We start from the raw sequence: 21,417 nt of genomic DNA on the forward strand, positions 1-21,417 counted from the left end.
TTGAATATACTTTCATAATAAATTTATTTGAAGATATAAATGTTACACGCATTTTCTACAAACATAGTCAAAGTTGAGAAAGTTTGACCTACACGCATCCCATAACAACTTCTATTGTGGGATGGAGGGAGTACACACTAGTTCTTTACTTAGCAATTACTTGCTTTTGTGTCTAGTTGTTTGCCTTGAGCTAGAAGCTTAGTTGTATTTGTAGCTGTAGTAATAGTAACTAGTTTAGTTGCTCTCTTTTAGTAGCTCTGTAGAGTAGCTCATGTTAGTATAGCTTGTTTGGTGCTGTGATTTAGATTAGTAACCAAGCTACTAGCATTGTGTAGGTCCTTGATTTCATATTGTACTAATCAACCTTTGCTCTAGTGTTGAGTCTTTATAGAGAAATTTTTATAGGCTATTCATCCTTCTTCTAGCCATCTAAATCCTTTCACCCTGCTATCTTGTGGGTGCTCTAAGAATGATCTCTCTTAAATTATATTTTTTAGGTCAAAGTAACCGTCCGTCTCTGTAAATCTTTGATTTTCACAGACCTTTGCGACAAAGGCGGGTCAGTCCGCGTTTGCAAATCATTTATGCATGGCTCTGAAAGAACTGTATGTGGTATACCTGTTAGATGACAAAAAAATGAGTAAACTGTTGCAGATACAAGCATGATCTGAGAAACAAAAATAATGTTGAAATTATTAAAATATAAGTCACGTAACAATAATACAACTCTCTAAACAATGATTGATGGTATATAAATTTATCTATAAATTGATAACATCATCATGTATCTAAAAATCTGGTTAAGCTGAAGGAGGCGCCGTTGGTGAAGGAGCAGAAGCAGGAGCACCATGTGCCTCACCGGAGCTCTGGAGCTGTGCCAGGGCACGGCGAGGGTTCGCACGGTGTACCTCGCACAACTCTGAAAAAGCTACTCCTGCCATTGCAAACATATATAGGCCCGGTTTAGTTTCCAAAAATTTTTGCTTTCTACAGTAAAAGAGCATGTTTGGACACATGCATGGAGTACTAAATGTAGATGAAAAAAAACTAATTACACAGTTCTCGGCAAAATCGCGAGATGAATCTTTTAAGTCTAATTAGTCCATGAAAAGCCTTAAGTGCTACAGTAACCCACATGTGCTAATAACCGATTGATTAGTATCATTAGATTCGTCTCGCAGTTTTCTGATGGGTTCTGTAATTTGTTTTTTTATTAGTATATAAAAACTCCTCCCGACATCCTTCCGACACATTCAATGTAACACCAAAAAATTTTCACCTCCCTAACTAAACACACCCATACTTAGTTCAGACATGTTCCCAATTACTATGCAGCGGAACTTATTAAATAGTACTAGCTTCTAATTTGAATAGCCAACTAGATGTGTGTCAGTGTCCAAATTAGCTTTTACAACACATCTGTAAAGAGCTAACTTTCTTAGCTTTATAGCTAGTTTAATTTGGATATTGCAACGTTTATAGTATGTAGTACTACAGAAAAAGTAATAGTTTGTATATTTTGCTCAAAAACATATACTACTGTTTGCATATGCCTAGCCTCACTATTTATATTTGGACAGGGGAATATTATTTCAATGTCCATTCATCTGAGTTTTAGCATGTAGCTCCTTCGTCCCGAAATACCTGAAGTTCAAGGGAACCAACGGTGTTTTTCTCTCATAATATTTCAGTATAAGCATCAGCATAAATCAAATTTCAGTGAAATGAATAGGACCAGTTTGTTCTAAGTCAAAGTATACTAGTAAATTTAGATTCCTTATATGTTTCCGTACACATGGAGTATTTTGTAGAGCGTGATGACTATCCTGTGGGCTCTCGTCAGAACAGAGCATGAGAATGTCCCTGCTCCCATGAACAAAAATACATGAAAGCTTCTGGACAAACAGTAACTTCCAAACAATTTTGGAATCCTTTCAATATCCGTATATGTGCCAATCTTACAAAGAAGTAATTGTTATGATACTCATCGCTGTGGACACATCACACACGTTCTGAAATCCGTCGTTTGCATCGGTGCGCAACTTTGCGCAAAGTCCCCCGCGCCGGCCAATCTTCGCTAAACTTGACGCGCATGCCGTGGACGCAGCAGCTAGAGTTGGTCCAAGGCCGGCCGGCGCATCCGACACCCACAAGGAGCACAGCGTAACTCGGAGAAAGCGAAAGAACCAAGGGTTTGTTTGCTTGCGCCAAATGCCTTGAAACCAAATATATATGACGCAACGGCTTACATGTTTATTTAAGTGGCATCCGGTGTGAAATTAGTTAAGTTGCCTGGCCGATCGATTCGTGAGGCAAGGCCCCACCGATCATCTACCCTCACGGCCCCACCTGACCTATAAATACCAAACTCAGACAGTTTCCAACCAGAAATCTATATGGACACTCAAATCTAAAATGGGTAGCAAGAGACCTAAAATTAGCCTTCAATAGAGTACCTATATGGGAGACCTATTTTGGGTTGCCTGAGAGGCACAACTCAAATAAGAACATCCTCACAACTCAAATATGAACATCCTCTCTCCTGAAAACCTATTTACAGAAAGGATTCTCTTTTGAGTCTTATTGTTGGAGAAGATGCTAAATAGATATTGAACATTTTACCTACAGCGCTACTTAAAAGATGAATAGATCTTATATTTTGGTTGTTATTGTTGGAGATAGCATGAGCCGACCTGAAAAGGCAAGCGCGTCCGCGTCTACTTCGACATAGCCGGCAACGTGAAAGGGGTCCCCGAGATCAGCTAGGGCCTATACTTCTAATTTCTTATTACTGTATATATACTTTGATTCCAATCATAAATACATAAATAAAAGTCCTCATCCCCGACCGACTGCCTTGCTTGAATCAAACAAACCGACGGCGATTTCAGTTGTATGTGACGAGCGGATTGTAATGGCTTCTTAGTTTTTATGTTATTTCTGTCGCAAAGGAAAGGATGGCTATGTATGTACATGCCTCGATCATGCAGAGGTTAAAATATAAAACTACTTTGAAGATGTATGTACTAAATAAAATAATGCTTTTCATATTATTTACTGTTATATATAGTCATCTTTTTTTGACTTTGAAGATGCAGCTCCATCTACAACCTTTACAATATAATACTATAAGATAACAGAGTCCAAGTAATAAGGGAAAAAACCAACATGTTTCTTTTTTCAGTACACTTTTTACCAAACAGAACCGATGTGTAGCTTCCTCCATTTGAATTCTAAAATAATGCTTTTTATATGTGAAAAAAAAAAACTACATCTTTTATAAAAAAAACCGAACCTGGTGAGGTTGAAATAATATAAAACTACATCTAAAATAATGCTTTTATATTGTTATTTACTGTTATTTATAGTCGTCTTTTGACTTTGAAAATATCACTATGTAAAAAAAGCACATCATATGTGCGGATTAACGTACATCATAAACGGGGTTTTACGCGCATCATCACAACTCTATTTGTATATGTATTTAATATTCATTCATCTAAGTTTTAGGCCCTGTTTGGTACGGCTCCACTTCACTGGTGAAGACGTTTTTTTTTTGTTTTAGCTCCATGAACCGCTCCACCGGTGGAGCTGGGGCCATTTTGGTAAATCATTTGGCAAAACAGCTCCACATATAAAGTTCCTTAAAATATGCTCTCACAGCACGCCATGCAAGATGAGGTGAAGCTGGTAAAGCCACTATTTTTTGCTCCACCCCACCTCAAACCTCTGTGAGAGCATGGTTTAAGGGGCTTCCTATATAAAGCCGTTTTATTTTATCCCATTTGGTATAAAACGGCTCCTAAAGTCAGTGGAGAAGTCTTGCCAAATGAGCCTTAGCATTTACCGTACTCCGTCCGTTCTGCACTAACTGAAAGGTAAAGGGGTTACTAGTTTGTTCTAAGTTAGTTATATATACTAAATTTAGCCAATATTTTAAAGAAAAGTATTAACATCTACATCATCAAAGTTTTAAAATATGTAAATATACGTATTTCATAGTGTATGAATGATGTGAGTAGAATGTTGAGTATTATTCTTTTTTTCTACAAAGTTGATAAAAGCTTAGCATAGTTTCACTTACGATGAATTTGGATTCCTTATATTTTAAAACATGGAGTTTTTTTTTTTTGTAGAACGTGACTGTATATCCTGTGTGCTCTCGTGTGAACAGAGCATCAGAACGACCCTGCTCCCATGAACAAAAGACATGAAGCGCGTGTTCAGTTCCACCCTAAAATCCTAAAAAGTGCTACAGTACCTATCACATCGAATATTTGCGGCCCGTGCATGGAGCATTAAATGTAGACGAAAAAAAACTAATTGCACAGTTTGGTGGGAAATTGCGAGACGAACGTTTTAAGCCTAATTAGTCCATGTTTGAACACTAATTGCCAAATAAAAATAAAAGTGCTACAATAACCCAAAATTTCAACTTCCTGGAACTAAACACGCTCGAAATCTTCTAGAGAAACAATAACTTTCAAAGACTTTAGTATGGTACTCCGAAACAACTGTGAACCGTCGATCTAGCTGACAGTTATCACATATTATTTTCTACTATGAGCTAATAGATAAATGCATTTTATTATTTTGGAAAATAGAAAAAATATCTTGTAATAATTAATTACTGGATCTATTAGACAAAATATCTTCCAATTAGATCTATTATTAGGAAAAATATCTTGCAAGTAATAATTAACATATTAACGCGACACCTTAAGGTGTTGCATATTAACGTGATTGATGCTGTACATGACAAACCTGAAAAAAAAAATCCACGCGATTGGAACACGCCTAATTAATCCCCTGACTCCTCACTGCAGCCTGCCTTTTTTTATATGTTCGCGCCGATGCAAACTGACGGATCTTAGAACATGTGTCCACACACAGCGATGGTAATAATAGCATAACAAGTCTTGTAAGACATTGCGAAGCCGGCCATGGTTGCTAGCTAGAAGTTGACACGCATGCCGTGGACACAGAGTTGGTCGTGGTCCAAGGCCGGCGCATTCGACACCCACGATGCAAGGAGCTACTAGCAGAAGAAGGTCATGGTCATTACCCGGAGAAAGCTAGCGAGAGAGCGACACCAAATGCGCAAATGCCAGCTTGAAATGAAACCAAATAAATGACGCAAATGAAACCAAATAAATCGGTTCGTGCAAGGCCCCATCGACCGTCTACCTGACCTATAAATACCACCAAGCTCCGGCCACCTGAAAAAGGCAAACCATCTCTCTCTCTCTCTCTCTCTCGCCGCGCTAGCTAGTCGAATCGGCGGCGGCCATGAGCGATAACAGCAAGAAGTCGTGGCCGGAGGTGGAGGGCCTGCCGTCCGAGGCGGCCAAGCACAAGATTCTGGCCGACCGCCCGGACGTGCAGGTGGTGGTTCTGCCCGACGGCTCCGTCGTGACCACTGATTTCAACGACAAGCGCGTCCGAGTCTTCGTCGACAAGGCCGACAACGTCGCCAAGGTCCCCAAGATCGGCTAGAGGGCCAATAATTTTAATTTCTTCCTTTGTTTCCATTAATATATGAATACATAAAAATCCTCGTCCCAGACTGCCTTGCTCGAATCAAACAAACCGACGTCGATTTCAGAGGAGCTAGCGGCCGGATTGTAATGTTTTCCTAGTTTTTGTGTTACTTCTGTCGTAATGGATGGCTATATGTACATGTCTCGATCATGCAGGGGTTGAAATAATACTATAAAACTACATTTAAAATGATGCTTTTTTATATTGTTTATTACTGTTATATATATATAGTCATCTTTTGATTGAAGATGCAGCTCTACAACCGTGACAATACTAATAAGATAACAGAGTCCAAGTAATAATACGGATAAAATATTTTTTTTGTTCAGTACACTTTCTCCCAAACTGAACCCGATGAGCAGCATAAAATCCTACTGAATGAGTATACTCGGTGTATGTTGTAAGATCGGTCCAATAAAAAGTATACGAACACACTATTGGTTAGATCACCTCTCGTGGAGTAACATGTTCACCTAAGTAATAAGGGCATGTCTGGTGGGGCTCTTGCTCCTCTGAAAATAGCTCCGGCTCTGGCTCCTCTGAAGGAGCAGCTCCTCTGGAGGAGCTGAAGCTGTTCTGAAAAACGTTTAGCAAAACGGCTCCTTCGCACTAGACGACGTGAACCCACAGCAAAGAGCCGCGCGAAGGTCATTTTTGAGGCTTCTCCTGCGCAGGCAAAAAATGGCTCCGGCTCTTGACCGGCTCCCCATGCAGAGCCCTTTCCAAAACAGGCGTTTAGCACAGCTCCTACAGGAGCCGAAGCTGAAGCCCCTGCAGGAGCCGGAGCTGAAGCCCCTGCAGAAGCCCTGCCAAAGAGGCTCTAAGTCCTAGACTTGTGCTCATACTTTTTTTTATCCTTCAGCTAAAGTTTAGCCCGGGTCAAATCGGATGTTTAAATGTCAATTAGGGGACTAAACATGATCTAATTATAAAACTAATTGCATAAGTCATGACTAATTCGCGAGACGAATCTATGAAACTTAAATAATTCATGATTAGCATATGTGACTAACTAGGCTTAATAGATTCGTATCGCGAATTAGTCTTCATTTATGTAATTAATTTTGTAATTATCTATATTTAATACTCTAAATTAGTATCAAACATCCAATGTAAAAGGGTTTAAATTTTAGCCTTGAAACCAAACACCCCCCGTTCTACTACCAAATATGACACCACTCGTTGAGTTGTAAGAGACTGGCAGTCGATAGCAATTTGCCCGAAGTGATTTTGCCACTCTCAATCATTCTATTCAATTTCTCAGATGTGCTTATATAGGGTTAAGTGTGCGCATGTGTTTAACCCTTTATACTAGGATCATGTTTCTAAGAAAAATAAAAAAATATTATATTAAAAAATAACCATATTTATTATTATTACATTACAAACTAAAAATTGAAGCTTTTATCTTTGAACATTAGGATATTTTTACCTTTACAAATATCTTTATAAAATTTCATGAACAGAACTGACTTGTTTGATGAGAAATGAAAAGGAAAAATACTACGAAATTTTATAAAACTGAAAAGCATTTTTTTTACTTAAATTTCATAGCCAGTCAGCCAGATTTACATAAAGTTTTTTAGTTTGCAAAAAATTAGTCTCACAGGATACGCGGCTCTACCTAATAAGTTTCATCCAAAAGCAAACACATACAAGAAACAAAATTAAGTGATTTGTGCTGTGACGATGATTGAGTGTGGTTACCCTCTCCGGCGGCGAGGTTGGAGTAGAGGTCGACGATGTTGGGGCATCCCCGGAGGCAGGCCGGGGAGCAAACCGCGCCGGCGACGCGCGGGTCGAGGAGGGAATCCGAGGAGATGCCGACGGTAGCGCGGTCGACGCCGCACGCGCGCACGCAGCCGTCGGTCTCCGTCAGCCCCGACAGCCGGCCGTCCTCGACCACCACCTCCGACGTCCGGCACTGGTACTCCGTCGGCCGCCCCGCGCAGTGCGTGTTCTCCAGCACGCACCGCCGCGACGTGGACGACACGGCGAACGCGCACAGCTCCGCCGTCAGCTGCTCGCACACCACCCTCGTCCCTGTCAGGAAATCGTGCAAACAGCCATCGTCAGAAAACACAGGCCGTGCTTTGTATATGCTATACGATACGATATACCACCATGATCGCCACCGTACCAAGTGCAGAGGAGAGAAGAAGGGACAGGGAGAAGACGAAAGCTGGAAGCTGTGCGTGGAGGACGGAAGCCATGGATAGATGCTGAATTGCTGATGCTGCTGGACTTAAGCTTAAGACCGATGTCTTACTTGTGCTGGAGTTAACGATGGAAAGCTTAGACGCATAGACAAGTTTTATAAGCAGACTAGAAGGGGTTTAAAACTGTGCCGTGTTTAAGACTGCCTAACATGCCCGGTTGGAGTCAAACTGGTTGTCGACTGTCGTTTACTTACTTTCTTCATTCTTTGATTTTTCCTTTTTTTTTTTGTAGATGTAATAACGATATTTCCGGTTGAAAGTGCAATGATATATTTAATCTGTTTTTTTTACTTTCTGATGTTTAGAATCAGTTGAGGTCATATATACTCTGCCTATTCTAAATTATCAATCGCACCGTTTTTTTTAGATACATAGCTTTTATCAAATATCCAAACATAACTATATCTGATACATAGTAAAAGTTAATATGTACCTAAGAATGACATACAGTTTGGAATAGAGGGAGTAGTTATTTAAAAATAGAGGAAACCAAGATACCATGTCTATGAACATATTCAAATAGTGTCCTTGATGAAAGCTACTCCCATATTCTAAACTATAAGTTGCTTTTTTGCTTTTATAGGTCCATAGTTTTTATTATATATCTAGACATAGTGTATATCTAAATATACAATAAAGAACCTAGTAAAACCAAAACGATTTGAATTTTGGAAGGGAGGAAATAGATTAGAAGTGTCACTTAGCTTTGTAGCATCATAATGAGCTGATACAATCAATAGATATATCAAAGTAAAGTTGAACGTTCAGTTCGTTCAATTCATTGAGAGTATGACGTTTTCTCACGCCCAAATGAAATGGCGCCTAATTAAGTTGATCAACGGCGTGTTCCATGATTAGATGTACAGGGCGCAGTTGACGTCAACAACGGCAGACAAAAAAGCATTCAAGAGTAGGCGCAACGAGTGGCATAGAGAAGGCCGTGAAGAACGGGGCAGGTTTGGTCACGGCAGGAAATTAGCAAGCAACTTGGCAGCAATGCATTTTGCTTTCATGTCACTGTCTCGCTCACTTCCGTTCCGTCTAGCCTCCCGATATGAAAATATGACCAACGGTTTTACCCTTTTCTTCTCCTTCAAACAAGGAGAATCCCTAAGGCCCTGTTCGGTTCCGGGGAATGACGTCCGGGAACAATTCTAGGCCGGATCGGTAATTTCATTTATATTAGCTTTTCAGGGCCGAAATTATTTCATTTATATTAGCTTTTCAGGGCCGAAATTATTCCTCATGTCGTAGCGCTGTAACCGAACGGAGCCTAATTCAGATTGACAGGTAAACTGGTCCACTCTTGCATGTTTTCCACAACACAAAAGTTTGGTGGAAAGTGAGATGTTGTCCTCGCGCCTTTTGCTTTCAACCTTTTTAATACATATATTTTAATTTGAATTTAGACGGTAGCGGAGCCAAAAGATTTTAGGAGCTCTGCCACACTGAGTTTAGATACGAATATGAATATTATTAAATGTGAATACAAAATGGATATCTCGAGCTCACGTTTGGATAGTTATCTGATTTTGAAGATAACAAGGAGTTGCTCTTAGTTTTCTTTTTGACACTAGATGTTTGATAGTAATGTCTTGACTTGTAATCTATTACTTGAAACCTTAACAATCAGTTCTTATTGTATAGCGAGGTGAAGTACATATAGAAGGGCAACTCTTTCTTCTTCTTTTTAAGATGGCAACTCTTTCTGATGAAGTACATTCACAATTTTCTTACTACTTGGTCACTTCTTGAAAAGGGCTGATTGAGTTTGATGGTTGATCCTTGCTAGTATGACATGGAGGTGAAAAAGGCTAATTGAATTGGGTTGTCCTTGTCTCTCAATATAGTGTGATACATTACCTTGCTTGCTATGAAGCAAGCAGACATTCACCCTGCAAGCATAATTGAAATAGATATGATGCATAATTCCTGAAGTCTGAAGCTAGGTAAATACAAGAAACACTGGCGCGGCTTTGCCACGCCCTCCTTGGATGGACCTGTCGATGAATACAAATTTGTTACAATATACCCTGTGCCCGTTATTCAATTTGTTTGATGGAGCAACGGTTTGATCTATGAAGCACTAAGCACTGTTGGCCAGAACCCTACAGTAAGTGTTAAGCCCTTCTTTTTTTTTGCAGCAATTAAGTATGCAACAAAACACCTGGTAGAGAAGTTTCAGAATGCTGGCAACGATAACAAAGTATATATTTGTTTATTTGTACATATAAGCGTCTAGATTGGTACAGGGCATCAGTAAGTATACTCTCTAACAGAAGGAACCAGCAGTTTTGTACTTTGAGTGTGGGTCACCACAGAGGCCTATAGTTATAGAATAACACTGACAAAGGAGGGTTATCAGATCTTATAAATTTTGATACCAGAGGCTTGCTATGGTGAGCACTTGACCATGCCTGTCCCATTCCATCTCTCTAAATTTTTTTGACACTTTAGGCGTAATAAAGCCAAGCCTCCTTTTTTTCATCCTACCAGACTGGTGGAAGGAGTGGAGGTTCACTTGGATGTATCTTCTCTTCCGCAATTGAGATAGAGAAAAATCCATAATCAGTTAGATGGAGATGTAAGGATGGCATGCCAAGATATAATGCCTAAAATATGCTTTGATTGCTAATACCATGCTTTAAATCTTCTGGCCCAAGTCTTCATGAAGGCGTTTTTATATGGCTCTCTATCTGTACAATAATGCTCAGAGTGCTTGCACTTCATTCAAAAATCGCTTTTTTTACACAGGTATAATAGTTGTTAGGCTTCTAAAACATCTAGTCTTAGATATATGGTGGTATATCAAACAAACTGACCTATCTCTTTATATTCAGATTTATTTTCATCTTGCTATTAATTGTCCAGTACTCATATTTGAATTTGTGCAGATTATAATTCAGAGCATATCAGTGACCACAATGATTTTGATGCTAGAAAATTTGTTTCAATTTGAATGTGATGTTGAAGGTCATCGGAAAATAAAAACAAAACAACAACTAAGACAAGTACCAAAGATGAAATATTATATCTACCAAATATGTGATGCATGTATTGTTCAAAACAACTCATATCATAAGCTCCTTAAGCAATACTAGGATCAATGGAAATAACAAAAAGGTCCCAGTACTAGGTCATACGCTTGGCGCGCCGGTGAGACTTTCTAGGAGCAGACACAATCAGTGTCCTTCATACTCTCTGATTCATCATTATCCTTGTTTGGCCTGTCATGACTATGGAAAGATACTCCTAGGAGATTTTAACAGGACATAAGTGTAGTTATAATGCAAAAATAGAGTGTTTTACTCACAGCTGCCTACTACCATTTTTATGACACAGAGCACATCTATCAATCAATAATAGAATTGATTTGCCTACTACCATTTTTATGACACAGAACACATCTATCAATCAATAATGGAATTGATTCCACTGCTTTTACATTCCTATTAATGTCTACACAAATTTAATATTTTTTGCCAACATAAGGTAACTAAAGCACATAAATCATTATAATGCAAAGATACATGCGCATATGCATTTCTCAAGGTAAAGATCCAATAACATTGGTGTTGAAATTTGTAGAGTCCTAGAGAATCTATTTTGCATTTATCAAGTTCTGAACATTATAATTATAATAAATAAAGAAATTTTGGCTAGAGTAACAGTGCAAACATATTTTCCACAGGTAGAGTATTAAGTTATGAATCTAACAAAATTAATTTCACATTATTTAGATCTATAATTATTTTCTTATGGTTTTCACACGTTTCTGCATGGATTAGTACAAATGTTCAAGTTCTTATTAGCTTGTACTACTGTTCGTCTTCTAGCCGTAGCAGGAAACGTATAGAGAGAAGGAAGGAGCAAACCTGCCATAGATCCACATCAAAAGCACTCAAAGGGATGCGCAACGAATTGAAGGAGCTAGATATAGGAGGGATTTGGCTCTCGTTTACCATGTGCAACGAATTTGAAGAAGAGCAGAGCTCGCCGTGCGCGTGTTTCCGGCGAAGGTGACAACGGAGTACTGGTGGAGCACTTGGTGGTTTCCTACTCCTCTTGCTTTGACTCTGAGGCAGGCTCGTCGATTGCCTCGCGTCGAGAAGCAGGAGCGGATGTGGCGCACTTTCCGCCGACGCCGCCGCGTGTTGCTCGCGTGGCCCTCTCGGCCCCGCACCAGGCCGTGGGGGAGAAGCGCGCAGAGATCTGGCAGCCGGTGCCGCACGGGCAGAGTCGAGGGGACGCGCGAATCGCGATGTACCAAGGGGGGGCCTGCTTCTCCTCGCGGTAGGGGAGAGGCCCGGGAGATGCGGAGGCTGGAGCGCTTTCGGGTCGCCAAGAAATGGCTCGGCGACGGTACGCGCCGGGGAGCTCGTGGAAGCGAGTGGCGGCGGCAGCGCAGAGCGGGGAGAGGCTCGCGACAGGTGGATAGCCGCGAGGCGGAGGCGACGAGTTTTCGGCTTCGCGAGGTTTCGGGTCCGCATCGAAGTGGGCAGGACCCGAGCCGATCTGAATCGAACGGTTGTTATTGTGAGATGCCTCAATCCGACGGTTAGCAGGTTAGCTGGTTACGTGGCAAAATCGGGTGCCCGAGCGTGAACTCGGATTCGAAAGGTAGAGATAACTTACGGCTTGTTCGGGAGGCCATAAACGATCGTTGATTATTTATTGTTGGCTGATTTAATATGAGAGAAAAACATTATTTTTGACTAAAAATTTATAATTGTTTACGAGCAAGCGAACAGGCTGCCTGCGGTGGAACGGAAGATTTCCAAAGGAAAAACTCAGGAACCAGCGATCCTTGCATGAAAGGTTCAGAAAAAAAAAATTCACAGGTGACTTTGAACGTATTCCACAGGAATTGAAACATCCACTCTGGCCTTTTTTTTTTTAACTCTTACTCCTTCCGTCCCAAAATATCTATCGTTTTCGCTTCTCGAGAAATAACTTTGATAAAATATACATTACAAAATATTAATATTTATGGTACATAATTAGTATCATTGGAAAGATCTTTGAATCTAGTTTTTTAATAAATTTATTTAGAGATACAAATATTGTACGTATTTTCTACAAATCGAGTCAAATTTGTAGCACGAAAACCGAAAACGACAGTTAATATGGGACAGAGGAGTACTTATATAAGACCGAGGCAGCACTAGTGATTAGTACACCACTGTAGACCTGGGAACAAGTGCATTTAAAGTAATCGGTTTAGAAAGTGATCTGTCAGGCCATTAATTAAATAAATAAATGTGGGTTATACAGTTTCTAATATTCCTATTCCTATGAATTTTCCGTGAGTATCCAAACATCTATCTTCTACGGTATTCCTATAGTTTTAATCCTCTGTTTTATGGTTGAATTCCTATAAAATTCCTATCCTTTTCCCATCCCTAAGCTTTTGCTATCCTACATTCCAATGGGGGGCTTAACCACTAAACACAGTTCATTCTGGCAAAGGATTTGAAGCATCGAAAAGTATAGGGGTCAAGATTAAAGAAAAAACTAGGAGATGAACTTAACTTATTTTGACTAAATCTAAGTTGTGAAAACACATATGTGATATTTAACGGCCACCAAGTGTAAATAAACTGAAACTTTGGGATGCAAATTAGAGAAGGACTACAGTAATCCAATTGTCAATGGAACATTAAGGTTCCTATGGTTGCTAATTCCTCAAATAAACAGGTTTAGAAAAAAAAAAGAACTTGTTCAGTGCAAATCGATGCTAAAGGGTGGTTATGTTAATTGCATCAGCAATAATATGCATCAGAGGCTACTGAATTAACCGATCAGAATTCATTAACATCCTAGCCCTCACCTTCTACCTGCAATAACGATTTAACTGTATCCAATAAATATATATTCAATTCCAGCTAGTATAAGTTTTCCATTTAATGTGTTCCCAAAAAATTGCAATTTCTACATATAAACTTAACATGCCACCTGCAGGGTATTCTTTACTCTATCCGTTCTTAATTATAAAATGTTTTGACATTTCTACTCACATAATTTTTACTATATATCTAGACATAATTTATATCAGATACATAGTAAAAACTATGAATTTAAAAAAGCCAAAACGGCCCAGCAAGGTAACTTATATCTCAATTGTATACCTTGCATGTAACAGTGAAACTTAAATCTGCATGCTAGGACAGTACAGCCTCTAGCAATACTTTTGTTGACCTCCTGGGCCGCTCACCAGAAGTGTATCGTTTGTATAATTAAACTCTTCTACCTTAACTACAATAATGCATAAATCTTTTGCGTATTTAAGAAAAAAAAAAGGTAAAATGACATTCATGCCCTTCTCCAAATCACCCGCCGTTTCCTGTTCATCGCCCATCTTCTTGCCGCTGTTGTGCAGATGCAAGGGAGGCACCTCCATCCTCGGAACGAACGGAGGCGGGGAGCGGATGGGAGCTACGCCTCCCTCGAGCTCACCTCCGACCAAGCGAACTGGGCGAGTCGAGGAAGCGAAGGGGAGCACCCATCTTCTCGCCGTTGTGTAGATGCAAGGGAGCGCCTCCATCCTCCGACCGAGCAGAGGCGGGAGCGAACGGGAGCGAGTCGACGCCAGGAGCTCCTACGCCACCCTCGTCGGCTCGTCCAACCGAGCGAACTGGGCGCCTCCGCAGCGCAGGGAAACGGATGGGAGCAGCGCAGATTAGCCGACGAGCGAGTGCGGCGGAGCGGAGGGGCAGTTGGGGGAGCGAAGCCGAGGGAAACAAACGGAAAAATCCTCGCGGTGGAGAAAATGCGAGTGGGAGGCCGTGGTACAGAAGACGTCGGTGGTGGAAACTTCGATTGTTTCGATCCCTTGATTCCCAAATAATAAAAAATAATCGAGGCCGTTTGGGTGGATTCTCGATTATTTTCATCCAGAATCCAATTATAAGCTGTCCTAAGTTTGGCACGATCAAAAGGTTAGATTTACCAAAGTGAGTTATTTTTAAAATATTATTAAAAATAGGTTAAAAATTCTCTTCCAACCAATAAGAAGCCTAAGAATTGGACTGCCTGCTACAGCCCAGAAACGGCCCAGAAACTCACTATTATCACTAGCCAGAGCTCCAGAAGTCAAGCCGATTTATCACAAACTCCGGCAATTGCCACAAGATATTGTAGGGCTGAGAATCATGGATTCACAGCTCAATAGGTGTGAAAAAGAATATTGCAATCATTCCTTCATATGTCGGAACATTCTTTTCTTTTCATCATCATCATCAAGAAAACATACTCAACATCGCCACATATACCTCCCCCCAAATGCATGCTAACAAATCTATTACATACACAGATGCTAATGCTCTGCCTACACTATTGTTTCAACTTTTGAATGGTAGCTACCTGTTGCATATCTGGGAAAAAACATTTCTCTCTTTTACAAGAGCCATCTGGCACAGTAAACAGACATTGCTGGATGGTTACTGGGTCCTAATCTCCAATGGCAGCATGGATAGGGTACAGGTGTTGTATGGTCAATGCTTTAGAGGTTGGATGTGCGGTTCAGGTTCAGCAGGGAATAGATCAAGAAGGAACCTGTGGATCATCTCGAAGCTAGTGAAAGTTATCACTGCGGCAGGGGTCGTCCGCAACAGATTTGTGGCGCACCCACGGTAGAAGCCAGCCACACCCTCTTTATGATAAACCTTTCTGATGCAGTCTATTACACCTTTGTATCTGGCATCAGAGTGTGCTCGCTGGTCTTGCAGCCTTGATCGAACAACCTGTAATAATTATCAGAGCAATGAAGTCATCCGTGATATAATAGCAGCCAAACAATGTACATTGGATATTGTCTTCTTTGGATCTGTATATTCATTTTACTAGAGGATCACAAATGTAAAGGACTAAGTACCTCATGAGGATATGTCAATGTTGATGCAGCTACTTTAGCCAGTGATGAAGCAACAGCAACATCACCAAAACTCAATGCTTCTACAGTAGTATTATCTGTTAAGGCACAGGCAGTCATTGGTTGGTCAAACCAAGCCACTCAAGCTGGTCATCATAAAGCATTTATCTTGAAAAATAAGAAAACCAACAGTAATACCTCGTTCAGCCAGATAAGCTTTTATCTTCTCGTATGCAGGGAACTGAATAGCAACATGACTGATACCAGCCAAGGCAGGGACCAGACCACTTGTGAAAAGAAAATAGCAGCAAGCATATCAGAACATATAATCATCAAGAAATAAAGCTTTAAAAAAAACAGCATTCCACATGATTCTACCTGTATAGTCCTCGGATGCCTTCTTCATGTGCTATTCTTCTCAAGGCAGCAAGTGTACCTTTATACGGGATTGACCCGGCTTTTATTCCTTGGGTCTATAAAAAGGAACATATTGATGTGTTAACAGGATTTCCATATGTCATCAACTTCCACATATACTATGCCTTGTAACAAAGTAGGGCAAGAAAGACAGATTTTTTTTATAAAAAAAAATATATTGGCTCCTGATGGAGCATCCACATGCCACTCTACATTTAAAATTATAGGTATTGGATAGGAGTCTGTTTCAATATTAATCCAGATCTTAAATACCTAAGGCACTTCCATTGTTTCCGTTTAGCAAAATATATGGAAGTTTGCAAAAGCATATGCATGTTTTCATGAACCCAGCAGGCCATAAGCCATATCTTGGGTCATGGAGGTTCCATTTCAGATTGGACTTATTCGGCAAGTGTACAACCTACAGTAAACATCATAAAGGGAATAGAATCCCAAGAGACTTTCGAATAATTACCTATTAATTAACGCTTACACAGAAAACTTTCTACATGAGATTATGCTCTCAGAGCTAGCATACCTGAAATCTTGTCTTCACAACCCAAAGTGGATTTGTTACAATAGTTGTTGCAGCTCCAGCACATGATGCAGCAACAACATTTGCCCCTAAAGAAAGTTGATGACTTCCATCTACAAAATCAATGTATGGTACCACTTAGAATTTATGCTGGAAAGAACTAATAAGTAATATGTAGGGTAAAGAACTAACCATTGGAAGAAAGCAAGCTTTTAAGTTGCTCATACACAGTAAAGTAGACCTGCATTCCACAAGAGAACAATAAGCTAATAGAAGAACATAGGCATCTGACTGATTTTCTAGTTGCCACAGATGGAGTGCAGAAAAATCTTTACAAAGGTCTAATTGTTATTTGTACTGTTTTGTGCAGAAACCTTTGCATGCATCTATGGTAAGTAAAGCAGACAATATAGGGAATACTCACCGCCCAGTTAGGCAAAAGCGCAAGAACAGTTGGGGAGAGGCCACGATACATTCCCCGAAAACCTTCCCGTTGAGCAATCTGCTGTAAGCTCCCAATAATTACACTACCTATTATTGATTGACACAACACATAATAAATCTCAACGTTCAAAGACAATTCAAATGTAATACCTCGAAGCATTTCCTGACACAACGATAAAACAATTCTAGTGCAGAACACAGATGCAGCGTAAATAATGAGCTAAGCATCACAAGTTTGGCAGTAACAAGCAACACAAAGCACATATGTATGCGATAATCTGCCAGCGTGAGAACATTTGTGCTCATAGCACCCATGGTTACATTCCAGGCTTGGAATATCAGTTAATACTTTATTTTACATGTATAACCAAAGAACTAACTCCATATATGGCAATCAAGACATTCATAACGGAAAATGACAATAGACATATCGTGCCCAGAGACACACTTACAGTTTTGCATGCATTGTTTGAAACTTCAACAAATTTGGTAGTAACAACTAACAAGCAACACAAAGCGCACATGTCTGCGATAGTCTGCCAGCTTGAGAACATTCTGGCAGTTTTAAACTTTTTTGCATTCATGATATGCTTGTTGGGTATTGGTTGTACATAACATAATACAAGCAAAACTCAATATAAATCTCAAAAACACCAGACTAGGAAATATTAGGTATACTCTATTTTACACGTATAACCAAAGAACAAACACCATATAAGGCAAACAAGACATTCATAATGGAAAATGACAATAGACATCGTGCCCACAGACAATTAGTCTTGCATGCAATGTTTGAAACTTATATTTGTCCGATCTCTGACTTTTTCACGTGCATAAGCATAAACGACAAGTGCAACCCCTGTTAGTGAGAGTTTGCGTGCCTTTCCCACTCTCGAACATGCATGGCATTGTAAATTCACAACGACAGCACAACACGCGTGATGCCTCCCCTTGTCGCATTCCCATGGAAGCACTGATACTTCAAGTCATGCAGGGAGCTAAGAAATGACCGACTACACAACCAACCAATAGTAAGCCTTAAGGATAAGACATCCGTCCAAAAAAAAATGGATTCGAACCGTTACAAAACCTAAATGTGGATCCTAAGTTACCAAAAAGATTCTCTCACAATTCCCTGAATCTTGGATGGTCCAGGTCAAAAGAGACACCACAAGCGTAAACTTAAGCAGTCTCCCCATACTAAGCAGATTTTCTCGAACCTCTCTGAATCTCAAATTGTCCATACGACATCACAGACCAAGCCAAGCACAAAAATCACACAGGTTGACTACAATGCGCCCCTCTTCCCATGCAAATATTCCATTCTTCCCAGCCTATGCACCCCTCCTGTGTCAACAGCACAATTCAACGACACCAGGACAAGCTCGCTGTTCCAGACAGGTTTGCATGTGTCTCTAACTCAACAAGAGCAACAAGCTGAAGCAATATTCGTAGGGAATCGTTGGAGCAAGTCCTCACCTCCAATTGTGCCTGTGGCAAGCTTGGGCCAGCCGTGTACCTGGAACCTGGTCTTGATGACATCGAGCGGGCACACGAAGGTCGCCGCCACCACACCTGCGCCCAAAGCCCAAATCACCTCCAAAGCCCGAAACACTGAAGGAAACCACAGGCCGAAATGCATAGAGGAGTTCCAGCGCAAACGCTACCACACTTACCAGCGGAGGCGCCGGCGACGGCGTGGCAGAGGAGGCCGCGGGAGGTCGTGGGGCCGTGATGGTGGTGGTTCTGCGACGACGAGGACACGGACGGCGGCGCCGGCGCCGGCGAGGTCGCGACGTCCCCCGGCATCTCGCTCCAGCCGTCCTCCCCTCCCCGATCCGCGCCTCGGCCGCGCGTCGCCGCTGCGGCCAGGGGATTGGGCAGGGAGCCCCCCTTTCCAACGCTTCCTTGCGTGACGAGAGAATCACGGACGCGGCACACAGGGCGTCAGCGGGCGTCGGCGCCCGATCGCGCGCATCACCGGCGGCGGGCCCGCGGACGGTCGACTAGGGTTAGGGTTTGGGATCTGATGAGGCGGAAGCGGTGGGCATTGGGGCGGGGCGGGGCCGGGTCTATGTAAGAAGGCTCTCGCTTCGCTTCTCCCTCTCGGCTTCTTCGTTTCCGTCGTCACGGCATCCTTCTGCCACGCTTCGCCTGAGCTTCTTCTCGTGCGCGCTCGCTCGGACTCGAAGCCTCGGAGGCGAGGGAACCGTGTACGTGGGCCCGTGCAGGGAGGTAACGTCACACTGGGTTGCCGGTCCGCGATTTTGGTGAGCCCATTGTCAGTGGCCTGTGTGGTGGCAACCGCAGAGCCCGCGCTACCGTCGCCGGCGTGCACGTGCTGCAAGAACGCCGGGCCCTGGAGATCAGGAACCGGCGACCCACTGTCATTGAGATGTCTATCTACTCGTTTCGTGCGCCGTGTGCAGCTGTGTTGTGTAAACGGAGCCAAGAAGCTGGAGTGTCACTCTGCCATGCGGTCCGACCCAGCCCATGAAATGAGGTGGCCCAGCAGCGGGAGTAGTAGGCCATGTGGTCCATGGCGATGTCTGGTCGCCGCTTACCGGTGACGTGGTGGACCATGGGCCGTTCAGCACGGAGGCCGAGATGGGGCCCGGGGAGGGAGGCGGGGACTACGGCGCCGCGGAATGGAACGCTCGGTTGTCTTGGTCGCTGATCCGGAACGATAGACTTCTGCCCCCACCCGAGAGCAGATGGGAGAGGATAAGAAGCAATTCAGCCTTTCGGGCCCACGTTTTCACTCTCAAACTCAAGGGCAATTCCGTGCTGTGTAGCCTAATTTTTGAAAATTACGCATGAATGCAATTGTTTTCAGATTTAATACTTGGACAGTTATTAGTGATTAAAGATGTACTCCAATTGTGTGGAAATTACTGCATGTTTTAGAATATAATCATTCTCAAAGACTTAAATTTCATTTAGATGTAGTGGACTTTATATTCACCACCATTCCATGGCAAAACAGAGTTGACTCCTATATTGGCTGCCCCGATCAATCACTCGATACTTGCAACCAGGAGTGACTCTGATATTCACAAGCAAGAAGCAAGATTGCAACATGCAACAACAAATTCGATGCTTAGATGCAAAGACGGGGAAAGAATTAAAAATAATGACGAAAGGACGGTGCAACATGCAACCTCTCTTTTCTAAAGATTCCCTGATGCTCCACTTTTCCGCATCTTTTATATTGCTGGTCTTGGTAATGCCACGATGGATGGAAGGCGACAGTGCGTATAACTCAATTATTATTACCTGTCTCTATCTCAAATTTACAAATCGACATTGTCTTTATATAAGCTGAGATCACTCGGCCTTTTATAGAAACTCAGGTTTCTAAGGGCCACTGGGCCTGATTATCCGAATTAGCAACTCATGAGCAGCCGAGATAAAAACAAAAAACAAAAACAAAACAAAACAAAACTCATGACTCATGAGCAGCCAAAGGGAGAACAAATAACTGTGCCTGAAGCTGTAAATAAGCTGCAAATTAAATTGGCCTAAATAGAGCGGTAATACTTAAAATAAGACCTAACCTAGGAGAGAACAAATCCGTTTTTTAATTTAATAATTAATTAAGAAGATAACAGGTTTAAATGAGCGCAAGTTGTAAGACCTAACCTAAGCAGAACTAGGCAGTTAATTAAAAAAGAAAGAAAAACAAGCACCCAAATCCGAGTTAAAGAGGAATTGACCCAAATAAGTTGTTAGGATATGCGTCTGCATCTCTCACCCACCCCCAACCTATTAAGCTAAGTTCGTTCACTTCCAATAATACGGAAACAATCCTCTAACTTTCTTGCCCCATGCAAACTTACGTCTCCAACATGAGTCCTCAAATCAGGGTTTCTACTTTTTTTTTCATCTGCTCATACAATAGCCCTCAAATTGTTTTTAACAGACACTAACATAACGGACCCACTTGTCATTCTCTGTTTCTCATCCTCAATCTCATTGACAGAGCTGCTCTCTGTTCCCATCCTCAATCTCATCGATAGGGATGCTGAGCTCCCTCGCCAAAGCCGCCCTACCGATCCCTTTACCTCCCAGATCCATTGAGTGACCCTTCCGAGTGGCGCAAAAGTACGGCTTGCATGGACGGAAAAGCGACACAGGAGAGGAGCCATCGTCCCTGTAGGATGGGGGCCTCAGGGTGAGCCCCCAAGAATGAGGCCGGAGGGAGGATTTAGGTACCCACCCAAACTCGAGGGTCCTAAGACTATCTCCAACACCGAGAGGCAAACCCAAAATGCGTCCCCAACAGTGCTTTGCCTATCCGAAAACACCATCCAACAGCCGACCCAAACCCGTCACCCATTTTGCCTACCGAAGCAATCGATACGCAAAAAAGCATTGCCTCTCTCCTCGCT

General features: G+C 41.8%; 2 protein-coding genes across 2 annotated transcripts; both read right to left on the reverse strand.

The window, feature by feature from the left end:
- Positions 1 to 640: 640 nt before the first annotated feature.
- LOC136514814 (uncharacterized) lies at positions 641 to 7,826 on the reverse strand. Its single transcript, XM_066508517.1, has 3 exons — positions 7,682 to 7,826; positions 7,249 to 7,584; positions 641 to 934 (listed from the first exon to the last, which is right to left on the reverse strand). The coding sequence occupies exons 1-3, from the start codon at positions 7,752 to 7,754 to the stop codon at positions 801 to 803; spliced, it is 543 nt and encodes a 180-aa protein (XP_066364614.1). The 5' UTR covers positions 7,755 to 7,826; the 3' UTR covers positions 641 to 800.
- Positions 7,827 to 15,111: 7,285 nt separating this feature from the next.
- Positions 15,112 to 19,361, reverse strand: LOC136517868 (nicotinamide adenine dinucleotide transporter 1, chloroplastic-like). Its single transcript, XM_066511525.1, has 9 exons — positions 18,703 to 19,361; positions 18,506 to 18,601; positions 17,007 to 17,113; positions 16,775 to 16,823; positions 16,586 to 16,695; positions 16,009 to 16,103; positions 15,829 to 15,917; positions 15,634 to 15,728; positions 15,112 to 15,502 (listed from the first exon to the last, which is right to left on the reverse strand). Exons 1-9 carry the CDS (start codon positions 18,833 to 18,835, stop codon positions 15,254 to 15,256), a joined length of 1,023 nt encoding a protein of 340 aa, XP_066367622.1. The 5' UTR covers positions 18,836 to 19,361; the 3' UTR covers positions 15,112 to 15,253.
- Positions 19,362 to 21,417: the final 2,056 nt, after the last annotated feature.

This window comes from Miscanthus floridulus, chromosome 17 (assembly GCF_019320115.1).
Source record: "Miscanthus floridulus cultivar M001 chromosome 17, ASM1932011v1, whole genome shotgun sequence".
Taxonomy (NCBI): domain Eukaryota; kingdom Viridiplantae; phylum Streptophyta; class Magnoliopsida; order Poales; family Poaceae; genus Miscanthus; species Miscanthus floridulus.